The sequence below is a fragment of the Fistularia commersonii genome, chromosome 4 (assembly GCF_037954325.1).
Source record: "Fistularia commersonii isolate RoL2024-O1a breed Wild chromosome 4, RoL_Fcom_v1.0, whole genome shotgun sequence".
NCBI lineage: Eukaryota > Metazoa > Chordata > Actinopteri > Syngnathiformes > Fistulariidae > Fistularia > Fistularia commersonii.
Genome location: NC_141287.1, coordinates 17,389,142 through 17,404,170, shown reverse-complemented (window position 1 = coordinate 17,404,170; position 15,029 = coordinate 17,389,142). Strand labels below are relative to the sequence as shown.

General features: G+C 41.5%; 1 protein-coding gene across 1 annotated transcript; it reads right to left on the bottom strand.

Annotated features, from left to right (window-relative positions):
- Positions 1–870: 870 nt before the first annotated feature.
- On the bottom strand, positions 871–14,864 carry rap2aa (RAP2A, member of RAS oncogene family a). Its single transcript, XM_086145653.1, has 2 exons — positions 13,909–14,864; positions 871–2,636 (listed from the first exon to the last, which is right to left on the bottom strand). Exons 1-2 carry the CDS (start codon positions 14,220–14,222, stop codon positions 2,399–2,401), a joined length of 552 nt encoding a protein of 183 aa, XP_086001779.1. The 5' UTR covers positions 14,223–14,864; the 3' UTR covers positions 871–2,398.
- Positions 14,865–15,029: the final 165 nt, after the last annotated feature.

Sequence of the window (15,029 nt, the reverse complement as noted above, 5' to 3'; positions counted from 1 at the left end):
GCCGGTAAATCATCATAGCAATCCTCTTCACAGGATGTTTCCCACCAGACAGGAAACAGTGGGCAACAGCCTCCAGTCATGTCTACCCAGAGACTGTGGCAGCAGCTTGATAAGCTCCCCAAGCAGATGGAACAAACCGAATGGGAAGAAGCCACCTGTAAGATTCAAAGCAAAGGAGGGCATTGCTGCTGTACATGTGGAGCCACCCCCTCTGCATAAATTCCATCTATCCATCTATCTATCCGTCTATCTATCCGTCTATCCATCCATCTATCTATCTATCTATCTATCTATCTATCTATCTATGCAACAAAATGCGTTTTGCTGCAATGACCTACTGAATTGTAAAAAAAAACATATTTCAATGGTATCACAAAATGCTGTAGATTTTTCATCGTGGATGATGTAGTTCTTTTTAAGTGTAACTAAGTGTTATTCAAGTAGTGAAATTAAATGGCAAATTATTTTATAATCCTTTCATGATGGAAAACGCTGCAGCTGTGAGAATTTAATGGAACAATAATACTGCAAAATATAGTACTGCTGTTTGATGTGGCCACTAAGCTGACTAATATAAGGTAAATGGTAATAGTATTATCATTACACATTTTTAGTCCTGTGTGTAGGATATATTCTACACATATATATTTTGATATAAATATATAAATTATTACCTGCCATACTATACTTCAAAGCAGTATAGTATGGCAACGATAATGCTTTTACAAAAAGCCTAGTTCCAACGTTAACATTTTCATAAGACAGTGCCAGTAGTAGAAAAGGCGCATAAGACACACTCACAAACACACACACATTGAACCTGAATGTGTTATGTTGCGGCAATCCGATCAATCACGTTCACACCAGCTCAGTAGCCGTAGAGGAGTGTTGAACGCACTTTTATTGTTTCGGTGTCAAATGTAACAGTGTCACCATCCAGAGAGGGAATAAAGAGTAAATGGTCACATAAAAAAATATAAAATCAACAATGAAAATGGCCACACGGGAAAATTCTGTTTCCCGTGGCAGAAAAGATGTACAGTTGAGACAGTGTCCAGATCCAGACCGGTATGTTTGCTTTGCACATTTCCACAGCCTATATTAATCTCAAACAATAGAAGTCCTTTTTTGTTCACTAGCCATGCAGTTGACAGTTACACGTGTTGAGTCAGTATCTCTGTAGGAGCTGGCACTTTCAATACAAAATATATACACCACCATTACTTGTTCTTATCATCACCGCCGTCATTATTTCTAATTGTTACTATGACTTTGAGCACAAAGAATGGGATCAGGATGGCGAAACTCTCAAGTATCCCATTTCATATCAATACCAGAGGATTAAAAAAAAAAATAATGGCATATGTTGGCATCTTCACTTATAAATGTCATCCATTCCAAAAAAAAGAACAGTTTTAAGGGAGATTGTCTGTAGTTATTCAAATGCTGAGAGATGAACTCGGTCCCATCAGAATCAGTTATTTTACTCGGTGAACTGCTATCAGTCTCCCAGAGTTGAAAACAAAACAATGCGCGATATGTGGAAGACTCTGTTGTATTCAGTATTTCAGAGTGGAAAAAATAGGAGAGCGATGATAACAATGGCACCGAATGTTTAAAAGACACAGACCTAACCATTTTCTCTCCATTTCCTGAACTGACTAAAAAAAATAAATGCAAAAATGGAGGTGTACTCAGATCACCTCTTTGGTTCAGCCCTGTGATGAGTAGAAAACTACCAAAACACCACTACACAAAATAAGTGGAGAGAGAAAAATAAAATGTACATATATCAAATCATTGTCAATGTCTGATACAACTAAATCCCAAGAAACTGCAGGTGGTTCTTTTTGTATCGTAGCTACTTGTGACTGAGACGCAGCAAGTTTAAAATGCCTCTTGATGCTTTGTGTGAAACCTGTTATTCAAACAAAACAGACAGAAATCATTTTTAAGGTTATCGAGTAAAAAGCAAAGATCCTGATCTGTAAAATTCCGTGCTGATGGCAACTCGAGACTTTTCCTCATGACCGAAAAAGACCGAAACAAACCCACACTGGCAAAAGGGGGTAACATAAGGCGAAGGCATGTTCTTTTTTTGTCATTTGTCAAATTCTCTTGCGGCAAAATTCCCGGCATTTTTCCATTAAAAATGCATTAATGACTCAGATGTCGTACTCAATTATGTCACTGCTGATTTAATGCTGCACAGAATTTAATTCATCGCGTTCAATCATCAATTAATTTTCCTTTGTTTTGGCGTGTGCATGTCCGTGTTTGTGTGTGTGTGTGTGTGTGTGCGTGAGTGTGTGTTTCTAAGTGTGTCTCTCTGAGGGCAAGTCAAAACAACCTCCGCTATGTAGACTTTTTGCTTGGCCTTTTCCTAGAGGCCGTGGGGCTATTGTATATTGCACGAAGAGCAGCAGGGGTCGTCCTTGTCTGGCTGGGCGGCGTAGTCCATCTGCCGAACAATCTCAGCGAACAGTTCGTCTACCATAGTTTTGCTCTTGGCCGAGGTCTCCATGAAAGGGCAGCCCCACTCCTCGGCCAACGCCTGGCCCTCGCTGGACGACACCTCTCTCTCGCTCTCCAGGTCCACCTTGTTTCCTACCAGGATCACGGGAACCTTCTCGTACCTGAGAGCAAAAACACAGATTTCAGACTGTCAGAGGAATAAAATGGGACTCTTTAAGCAGCTTAAAGAGGCAACTGGAGAAGTGTGGTCAAAAAGGGGGAAAAAAGCACACACGAACAATCAGCAAAACTAGTCACTTTTACATAAATGTTTTGATATTTTAATCATGCATGTTAGTCCAAATATTTTAACCTTGAAAGGTTTATAATTTGTTAATCACACCCTCTAGAGCTTAGTTTTTTTTTTTTACACTGCTGTCAAACATTAAAAAACTCAGACGACAGAAAGGTTCCTGTGTATTGTGGGTGAAAAGTCAAAAAGACAGTAAAAAAAAAATAGCTGCACATGATTTTGACTTGAGGAGAGGAGTCAGAATTTTATTTTTGGTTTGTTTTGTTTTGGGGCGGTTTTTAGGCAAAGAAGCTGGCCAGGACTCGCTGCTCTGAGGCGCTAACCAAGAGAACCTCAGCGCATAAACGTCAAATCTAATGTCTGAACCAGTAGAGATAAGGAAATAGGGAATAACGCCTCAACTCTGGAGGGGAGGAAATGGCCATAATCCTTTCAGCTATCAACTCCCTGTCATGTTGCTGAGAAACAACATGCCACTGTGGAACTGGACTAGTTAGTGGGCAGCCAGAGGAAAAGGTCGGTTACATTAAATGGGCTGTTGGACTATAATGAAAAGGAATGGTTCTGACCATTTCACCGGCTTAAGCCCCTCATTCTGTTTTTTTTTTATATATTTGCCCTTTTTATATAGGGTCTTCGAGGCATTTTGTACACATCAGACCAGAAACTTCACGGACAGAAGCTTATGTATATCCAACTGCACTGGTAAACAACAGGTGATCACTCTCATCCTTGTCTCTGAGTGATGCTGCAGGCGTTCCCCTTTCCTCCTGTTGAATCCATTGCAGCGACTGAGGCTAAATGTCTGCACCCTCATGCCACGTGAAGCAAAGCCATGGTGTCTCACTCTCATTAGCAGGTGCAAACATGTTCGATTAAATATACATGCTCTTAAATCTTTCACCCCTCCCCTGAAAAAATAATTAAGTGGGTAATACAAGGACACCGTACATGAGAGACAGACGGAATGCAAACGCCGCAGTTGTAATTCTTCTCAGTCGATCAGCCCGAGAATTTCTGGGAGGCTCGCGGAAACGGAGGAGGGGGGGCTGGTTTCAGCCTTAAAAAGCTCCAATTTGCTCACAGTGAGCAAACTTTGATCTGCTCATGAATACATTACCCATAGTTCAACTGTAATCACAACTTCCCCGTCCCAAAGATGAGAGGACGGAGCGCGGTGCGGGAGACGAGCACGCGTGGGGTGTGAGCTCCTCAAGCTCAAAGGGCGACTTTGCATGACAACCCACGGCTCACGCTCTCAAAATACAAAATTTTGTGCTTTGGTGTCCGGGATTGAAATTTTTAAACACCAAATCTAAAATTCACTTCATGCAGTCTTGTTGATGGGAGGCAAGAGAGATAAAACCTTTTCTTTCACAGCGCACAGACTAAAAGCCACAGGGGGGCCCCACTGTTTTGTCTGGTAATGGTGCGATTTGGGCGTTTTCCTTTTTCCGCCCCAGGCAGAGGTTTGGCCTCAAATCTCCAGTGTAGAAGTCCCCAGAGGCAGGCTATGGAGAGCAAAACCGCCTGGGTTACATCTAATGAACCATCAACAGCTGTGTGAGACTTTAGGCAGGTTATTACCTGAATAGTACACTGCTAATAAAAGAAGAAAGGATGTAAAAGCTAATTAATACTGCTACTATTAATAATATTATGCATTGATAACAACTTTTTTAGTTGTCAAATGGCTCTTATGTGTTCCATGACATTTGACAAAAGATCAGTGAAAGTCCCTGGATTTACAGTCGAAGCTGTTTTCCTTTTCAACACAAAAACATATATGAAGAGGAAAGCACATATAATCATAACGATAACATTGAGAATTTCTCTGAAGAGTTTTTTTTTTATGACACGAATGCTATTTTTGCGATTGTTCTGGTTCTTGTAAGCCCCGAGTGTGGTATCTGTTTATGTAAATATCTAAAGCAGCAATGTTACAAATAAAAGATGTTTCAAACTATGTTTCCCTCCTTCCTGTTTTGTTTGTCAGTGGAGCGAGAAAATTCTACACGGCCAATATGACAGAGCACGATACTTGAAGACAACTACACCAGACGCAAGCAAGAGAAGAAGACACTTAAGAGACGCTTGCAGCAAAAACAGGACAGATTAAAGAATGAACTAAAAACATATGTTGTCAAAGATTCTCTTAGTGGTACAACTGGGTCTTTTAGGAAACTGAGTGTTGGTGTGGTTTTCCAGATGAAGGAAACAGGGTATGGAGAGGGCATGAGGGTGGGACAGAAATTGTGGTGAATAAATAATTAAATGACCAAATGTTTAATACGCTTGAAGGGCAGCTGTGGTTGGACAAAAAGGACGGGTGTGGACAACTAGCGCAAGGGATCATCTTTTTGTTTGTTGCATATTTTATCCTGTACAAACACTTCTAGCTCCCCACCCGTAGTCGGCATTTCTGTTTTTACATCCAAAAAAAAAAAACATGACAAAGAGATTGACATTGACTGTTTTACCATCTGTACAGATGCCAGGTCAGAGCAATGTCTCCGGCACTTGGTCAGGAGCAGAACTTTCTTCAGAAAGGGGAGCACAAAAAAAAAAGCCCAGACGAGGGTTTCTTCTCATGTCTTCTGGCCGAAGTTATTCTGTTGAAAATGTTTTCCTTGTTGATGAGAGGATGAGCACAGCTGCTCACAACAACTCACAACCTCAGCCTGTCTTTGTCCCCTAAAGGGAGTCTACAAACTAAAAACTACTGCCAAGTGTGACAAGTCATTTGTTAACTCAGTTTTCTTGTGTCTTCCAGTTAGATACAAATTCTCCAGCTCCGTACTCCACTTGAGCAGCTCTCCGTAACACTTACGCATGCTTACACTCTTGCCTTCCTGTAACGATTCACCTCCCACAAGACGTGTCCACAGACATGGTTGACGCACACCTATCTCTGTGGAGATCTGTTCTGTGATGTTGCCAGACGTGAATAATAACAATCTGAGCCTGTCTGCTGTGAAAAAAGCACTCTGAGTGGACATACTTTGATACAGGCAAATGCACCCAGGGGACCTTGCATCCATTTCGTGGTCGGTGGTTTTAACGTTCAATATTGTACTGATTGCAGTGACATTTTCCCAATCATTTCGACTGAACCAGAGAGGAAAATAGGGGTTTGGGCTAAAATTCTCTTTTTTAAAGTCATATCAAACAGCTTAGTGTTCCTTCTTTTAACCATAATTGAGCAGCTTGGTCAGGCATATGCAAGTTGTGTTGCTCATTACTGGGACATGGCACAAAAAAACATCTGGTACAACAGGAGAGAGTCTATATATAGTCATAATAACAGGAGGAAACTCCTGAGCCAGGGAGGTGTGAAACATCGCTTATGATAGATACTGAAGTTCCCTGACTTCCAGTCAAAAATTGATGTGGGCCATGCTGTTTCTGGACCAGGCAACAGTTGATGCGAGGGAGCTGAACTTGACCATAACAATTAAAAAGTATGCAGTTTTGATGTTTTGGGGAAATAGCAAAGGTTGACTGCGCTCGTGCCGTGAGGAAAACGGCACAAACACCGTGTCATGCTTTAGCCTTCAGCTCCTGAGCCTGAAGGCGTCTGCGCTGGAGCACTCCGACTGCAAATACCCATTCCCAGACTCATATCATCTATAATGCATGATGCATCAGCTTGGCCTTGCTGACAGAGGGCGGAACCTGGTGGTGAAGACACTTGAATTTTGGCTCGAACCAACGTAGTCAAGACAAGGAGAAAGACGGGTGCATACGGGGAGTCCTTCAAATAGCAATTCAGCCTCAGAGAACAGTGATAAGCTTCTCTCTTTTGGCACAACATTAATCACAGATAAAGATCCCTTGATTGTCTTGTGTAAACACCCCATAACGAGCATTGCGGTGCATTCTGATTTTCAAAAGAATGCAAGGATTACAAAATCAAAACTATCCTGGGATAACACTTCACACAGTAACGGAGTCTCGAAGATTCTTCCAAGGATTTGAAAACCACAAGCATTCTCTCTTCCTTCAAAGTCTGCAGCTCAATATGAGAGAGAGTTTGGCCAAGAAATGGGTGAAATAGGCGAGCACTGTTCTTGACAGACAGTGTTGTCCTCTGATCTATTACACCAATGATAAGGCAAACGGCCTGCCTCCTGGGGATAATTATGCCATCTGAGACAAATTCCAGAGGAAAGGACTGACTGCAAAGAACCACTGCATTTTGTGTGTTTGAACAGGGAGCTTTTCTACAGTGTAGCCATTTGAAACAACAGATTAATTGGTACAAAGACTAATATGTATGTTCAGTAACCTTAATGCCTCGCTGAGACAGACAGCTTCTCCTTCCTGGTTCTTTCCTGCTGTGATTCTTTGTAAAAAAAAAAAAAAAAAACTCTTTCAATATAGGGATACTGATAAAGTCAGTCACAGCATGGAATTTCTTATACTCAGCATGATTTTAATAAAGAAAGAGATGTACGAATTTTGTATTAATTTAAAGGTAGATTGAAAGGCATTTATTATCCTTTTCTTTATTCTGCAAATTACATTCCAGGGCACAGAACTAAATAAGATATTTTAGTTACTTCCCTTTGCTGTATTTAAAAATTTGATCTTTTTTTCACCCTATTTGATGCACAAGCATGGACACAATTGGATCAATTCTCTGCTAATAGCTGTTCAGGTTCACAATCAATGTTGTTAACATCCCTGATATTCCAATGAGATGGTCAATGATGGTGCCTTGCAAATGCGTGTGATCCTTTAGATCCTGTTATTCTATAATTACCCATGCAGCAAATGATTCAAACGGCAAAGACAACATTAAAAAAAACAGACAAATATGTGTGTGTGTCTATATAACATGTATGAAAATATATTTACAAATATATATGTCCACACACACGCATGTACGCACACACAAACACACACACATACATACATACATACATACATATATTTATATACACGCATCCCCAACAATCAAAACCAAAAAGTACTTTTATGTTTTTTTTCTTGCTATATCCTGTCTTGTGCCTTTCTGTTTATATCTATACTCATATTTATATTCATATTTATTTCTTTTTTTTCTGACATAACTGTCACGCTGCTGTGAGAACGGAATTTCCCCTATGTGGGTCAATAAAGTTTATCCTATCTTATCTGTTAAAGTGTGAGCGCTAGTTTAACTTGTAAAAATAGCAAATGGAAAGCTCTCAAGATTATAATGCTTTTCAACCTATACCGCTTTATTTATGTACTTTACGTTGCATTGCTAGATAAGAATATGTACAACTCAATTTCTTGTTACATAATTGTAGAACTGTTATTCAAAACAATGCATGGATGTATATATCTTATATTTGATGCATAATTCAAACATAATTAACTACAAGAAAACCATTGTGGAAGCATCACTCTTCTGGAAGAACCAAAGATTATCACTCAGTTCACACTCACATAGCTTAGAACAACTTTACTGCAGGTTTGTTTTTAATCTCCAGCCTTGATTCTGCTTTGGTTCACAGCCACTGCTTTCTATTCACACCCTGACAGAAGCATCACTAATTGGCAGTATTCAAGTAGATCATTCTAATCGTCAACTATGAATAAAACACAATAGGGTACATCAGTAATATTCAGTTGTATTTCCTTTAATATTATCACATAAATCAATAAAAGAGTGGATCAAGGGTGTCCTTGGGTTACAGTACCTTGCATAGCATCAAAAACAGCGATCAATTTTGGTCAAGGTTTTGACCAGAGTGGTATGCATGTATCTTAGCCTTTTCTTTAGAATAATAATGAATATTATTTCTATTTCTATATTATTATTATGAATTATTTCTAGTGTTGCCGGTGGATGAGTAGTAAGTACCATTTAACATTCTGGCCTTTCTTTTGCATTCATGGGCCAAAGGCTAAGACATTGTCTTTGTATACCCGCATTCCTTGCTAATAAATAGATCCTAAATTACAGCGTTGCAAAATCTTGTGAGAAATGCTGGCATGCATAAAAAAAGTCATGGTGCGCCAAAGAGGACAATGTAGACATGCTTCTTTTGCATACTGTATCTATTTGTGCTGGACTGTAATCATAATTTTCATTTTGTCTGACTTTGCAGGGAAAGTGACCTTTAAAAAGACTTTTAAAAGCACTGTTTAGAAATGATCTAATGGCCGATGGACCCATGTGGGTATCTGGGTCACAGAGTAGCAGTTTTACATGTAAGGTATAACAGCTAAGCGTTTCCTTTGCTCAGTCTGTACTGAGGACAACGGCAGACATGATAGAGGAGACTTTAGCGGGAACAAGAACCCTGATTTCTGTCTCACCTCAGGACAGCAACACGATCAAGTCCTGCAAATACTGTACAATACTAAGAAATTACTGACTTTCTTGTGATTTTCATGTAAGTATCTATTGAATTCATATATCTAACATTTAGGTTTTCTTTTCTTATAGATTTATCATGAATACATAAGTGCTAAGTTGTTAAGTCTTCAATTAATTTTAGCAATGTTTTTGTCAATTGTTAAGTTTGTCAAATTTGATGTGGCCATTTCCCTGGATTTTGACAACTCAGGGGAAATTAAAACTATGCGTCTTAATTTTGGTTAATAAATATTTTGTAAGCCAAAGTTTGATGTAAATTAAATTATCAGCAGGTCCCAGGTCTGAAACCCTAAAACAAATAAAAAATTCTTAATGAGAATAGAATATGAAAGAGCAGAGCAAACGTTTATCATCCTTTCTTCATTCTCCTCTGATCATGGTAGCGCTATCTAAATACACGTTACAACAGGAATCACTGTCCCTCCCTGGGGTGAGAAGTGATGAGGTCCCTGATGTGCACAAACGAAGCGGGGAGTAATCATGTGCACCCATGGCCTCTGTACTACACCCTGCCTCTGCCAATAACAGCAGGCGCTGATAGATGTTGACAGGGTTCAGAGGGAGAGCGACACACAGCAGCGCCCCTGACCTGTGCCAATGCAGATAGGGGGTTGATGTGTTACCGATTTTCGGCAGCAAAGAGGGACGAAGACAACGAATACGATCCAGGAATAATCACCTGCGAGGTAACGTCTACCTGCTACTGAACCTGTCAGGCATTTTTTTCTATTTTTCCGCTTTATATTTCATTTACTGACATTTTATTTTTGACTAGTTTGTTTCACTATCTCAGCCTGAAAATAAACTGTTTTTTTTTTTTTTTTTTTTAATTTCCCATACTTTCTCTGAATGAAGGATATATGAGCTGTGCTGCTTCACCCTTCATTAGCTTCAGTTTCTTCAGCGAGTTGATGGGAAGCGTGCGATTAAGCCCGCAGTTCTGTTGTTCTTTTGTATGTCTTTTCCTCCTTGGCACACTTTACAGTTTAAATCCCCTCAGACTCAAGTCATGCTAGCTTTTGAAAATGTCTGTTTGTTGCTGTTACTGACTGAATAGTAAAGTAGTTCCTACTTTGAATGCTTAAAGAAAGAAGATTAATTTTGTTTTTTAACAACTTAAACAAAACTCTTTAAGTAATAGCCGGACGTGTATTTTTTTTTTATCACCTGACATCACATTTACCGGCACACTCAGTAATTAGCATCTGATGAACACAATTTTAAACTTTAGCTGAAAATGTACATGCTTTTTTTTTTTTCGAGAACAACAGATAGTTTTCTGTAATAAATAATTTATCCTTCAATAAACGAATTATCCCCGTGGGGAAATTCGTTCTCTGCAATGAACCCATCATGGATGAACCATGAGCACTAGGCATGCTGTCGACCAGCGCCAGGGGAGCAGTTAGGGGTTCAGTGTCTTGCTCAACAACACTTCGACACACTAGGAGGAGCTGAGAATCGAACCAAGAAAGTTCGGTTCCACGGACGACTGTTCTGCGCCATGCCGCCCCCGTTTGTGATATCATTCGTGATATCTGTATTGCGGTGAATTTAAGTGAGAAGATTTATCTTCGGTTGAAATTAAGTGATTTTAATTTGACGGATAAAATGGCAGTTTCAATTTCTGCCTTTAGAAACAAAGTAAAACATCAGCCAGGTAATTCAGAGATAGAAATCGTGCAGGAAAAAAACACACTCGAGTCTGCAAATTTGACAGAAATAGAGAAATACACTTAATAACAGACCCAACAACTGGTTACTTGTCCTAGTTGGCCTCTGTTAAGTAATACTGATTGCAATTGTGGAATGTGTTTTTTTCATGACAGTACATGGGGACCAAGGGCCGAATAACTTTAACAGACTAAAGATTAAAACATTTCTTCAAACAGATTTAATTTGTTAGGCCTCACCTACAACACCCAGTTGAGAGAAAAAAGCCTTCCCTGATTTTCAACATAATACTTCTCAATAATGTTTTTCCTTGTTATTTATAATTGAAGCTTACTTGAAATGATGTTAGTGCAAGGAAATGCTGAGGTCTTCAAACACTCAAATCGCCAAGATAAATATAAATGGAATGCATTCATATTGCACTCTCATCCAACCTGCTCTACACTTTTTTTGGCTCTTATTCACACAAACAAACCCAGCAGTAGGAAACCCACAGTCAGAATGTGGGTCACCGAGTGTCTCCTTCCAACCTCATATTTTAAAAGAAAAGCCATGGCTTCAGACATGATCTCAAGTTTTATGTTTCAAGTGAAAATGAAAAATGGACTTAGCTATCGTGTGGGATGAGCCAATCGAGAGCAGTGTTTTGTTTAGTTTTTTTAGGGGGAAAAAAAATCTGCACCGAAAACACCAGAATGTAAAGTGTGAAGTTACTTCACAGCAATTCAGCATTTGGTGTACGAGCACATAAGCACATATAAGGTAAATGGCCTCCGCTTATATAGACGCTTTCATGAGCCTGCGGTTTCAAAGTGCTTTACACTAGATTACATTCACCCATTCACTCACACACACACACACACACACACACACACACACACACACACACACACACACACACACACACACACACACACACACACTCATACAGTGACAGAGGCAGATCTGCCATGCAAGGTGCTAACCAGGCCATCAGGAACGACAGGGGGTTTGGTGTCTTGCCCAAGGACACTTCGGCATGCAGACAGGAGGAACTGGGGATCAAATTGCCAATCTTTTGACTGGTGGGACACGAGCTCTACGAACTGAGCAATAGCCCCCCACACACAGTAACTCTGCCATTCTCAGCTGGTTGACCTCATTGTTTCATCCTGATTTATAGGTGTGTGTGTGTGTGTGTGTGTGTGTGTGTGTGTGTGTGTGTGTGTGTGTGTGTGTGTGTGTGTGAGGAAATTACAAAAAAGGTCTAAATCAAATTAGGTTCTGAACAATTAAGAAAGAAACCCAGTTGAAGATGTAACTGTAAGAGTTGCACGGTTTCCTCACGGTTCTCCGGTTTCCTCCCACAATCCAAAAACCTGCAGGAGGATAATTGGAATGAATTGGAAAAATTGAATGGTTGTCTGTCTCTATATGTGACCCTTGGGCGACCGGTGTACCCCACCTCTTGCCCAATGACTGCAGGGATGGGCTCCAGCAGCCCCGTGACCCTAAGTGCAGGACGGACGGTTGGATGTAGCAGAGCATCTTAATTCAAATCAACTGGCTACAGAACCTGCAGGCTGTGCTTCCTCAAAAATGCTTCATCATTGGACATCCTTGTCTCTCTGTAGCGTATTGGACTCCCAACATTGATTGTAACACGTCCACTGACGCCCACAGTGACTGATGAACCAACACAGGCGCAGACCAGTGTCAGCCGCCTGAACACTGTAACACAGAAACTGAGCCAACATTTATGGAACAACCAACAATGATTGAACTGACAGCATCTGTGATAATGTTTTTTTAAGCTGGTGGAACATATATGAAAGCGGCCAGGTGTATACACATTACACTCTCTCAAGTAAGCTTTTGAAGCCAAGAAAACTCTTGAGTCTGAAAGAGAAGAGATCGTGATAAATTGGCTGATACTTTTAGTTGCATTTAACAGTTGCCACTTCCACTGTCGTTTACCGTTGAATGGTTTCTAATGTGACTTGACAATTTAATGTCAGAGACGTTGTTTTGATAACGGATATTTCAATCCGACATCAGACAGGCCTTGCTTTTTAAGAGGAAATGAAAAGTGGTGGACATTAAATACAACCTTAAGCTGAGAACCAACAAAATTTGGTTGGTTTGAATGTTTGAAACTCAACACAATAACATTCTACTGTTTCTAAAAATATAGATACAACAAACAGATCGGACTCTTTCCATAGAAAATGGTAGCCAAACATGGATACATAAACACACATCTATCTATCTATAAATAAATAAATATATATATATATGTATATATATGCATACACACACACACAAACATATATAACTGACATAATAATCTTCACAATAAGCCCGTCTGGCCTTGCTGTGTAGTTCACTGGCTTTGAGCAGAAAAACAACAAAGCAGACCTCAGCTAACCTCTGCTCTTTCAGGAGCTCGCGCTGCTGACCTCATATCATCTTTGTTCTGGATATACACAGATGTTGAGCGACACTTGAATGTGCTGTTTTGTAATTGAAAAAAAATGAAAAAAATTGAAAAAAATAAAAAACAAACCAAAAAAAAAAAAAAGAAACCCTCCATTGCACTCTGCCCACAATAGTGCGCCTCCCCAACACCTCCTGCTTTTAAAGCTTTGCAGAGCCTTAATTGCACAGAGTGCTGGGCATCCCCGGCTTAGTGTTTTCACCGGGGGTCACAGCATTAACCACAGTGCACGAGAAAACAAGAGGTGGAACACGTCTGCCGTGTTATGAACTGGAGTGCGTTACAATGCTGTCGTTGGGTATCGCTGCCCTGTTTATTACCCTTCAGCAGGTGTGCGCGCCAATATTATAAAGTATGCAGGAAGACTTTAGACGACTGCAGTGGAAGATGCAAGGCGAAAGAGGAGGAGGAGACCCGCTCCTCGGAGACACATTGGTACACGGATACAGTAGTCTGCCCTGGAGATGCTCGGCATCCCGGTCGGTTCTCTGACCAGGCCTGAGCACACCCTGACATTACAGGGCCTGTCAGACCGGCCCGGTGTGTGGACAAGCACCAACATTCTCTCTCTGTCACACACACACACCAACTCACTTTCCTGAGCATCATTTCACCAACCTTTTCACTCTTATGATCTGATCTCTCATGGGCTTTATGTCCTGGAAGCTTTGCTGGTTGACAAGGCTGTAGACCAAGATGAATCCTTGGCCGTTTTTGATGTAAAGGTCCCGCATGGAGGCGAACTGCTCGGTGCCAGCGGTGTCAAGGATCTCCAGAACCGAAGGGGACGAGTCCACCTCGATCTCCTTGCGATAGAAATCCTCTATGGTGGGATCGTACTTCTCAATGAACGTCCCGGTGACAAACTGCACGGTGAGGGCGGATTTCCCGACCCCGCCGCTGCCCAGGACCACCACTTTATACTCGCGCATCGTGGATTAAAATCGTGGGGTCGTGAAGGTCTCAATCTCGGCGCGTCATTGAAATACACTCGAAATATCCCGCTCGAATCGCATTCACGATTTTCGTCCCATTTTCGGACCGGAAGAGGGGGTCGATTTCACAGTCCCGCTCGCCGCCGCTCAGCTATGACAGAGCACAAAGACTCGGTGCCCCGAGACGGGTTTCATTGTAGAAATTCCCCCCGTGAAGGCCAGACACTGGCAGCTAGACGAGCCCCCCGACGGCTGCAGTTATCCGAGACGACCAGAGGGAGGAGGAAAAATATCGGCCGACGTCGTGAACCGCTCGGCGTTTTCATCTGCCTGGCTCACCCCTCTCTGTGCAGCAGAAAAAAACAAACTTGCTCCATCGAGGACACTGGAAAACGCTGGACTCGCCTCAAGAATGAATTGCGAGCGCGGGTTCAAAAGTCGGACACCGCGTCGGGAGAAACAGCAAAAACTACACTGTTCGGACGCTTACTGGACCAACTTGAGTCTCTTTGTTTCTTTTTTCACCATCTCTGGCTCGTCTCCGTGTCCCCGTGTCCGCTCTCCGGTGCGACCACAGCCGCCATACTCTCGGGTGGAGACCCACGGCCGCTGCGTAACCATTCGGTCCCCACTCGGCTGCCGTACCGAGGCGAACCGTGTACGGGCCCGCCCCCAAGTGATTGACGTGCGAGCTAGCCAATAGCGGCCTCCGCTCTCGGCCAACCTCGAGTGCTCTTGAATGGGTGCCGCGCGCAGGGAGCCAGTGAAACTCGGCGGCTTCATTTCCGTTCATGTGTTAAAATT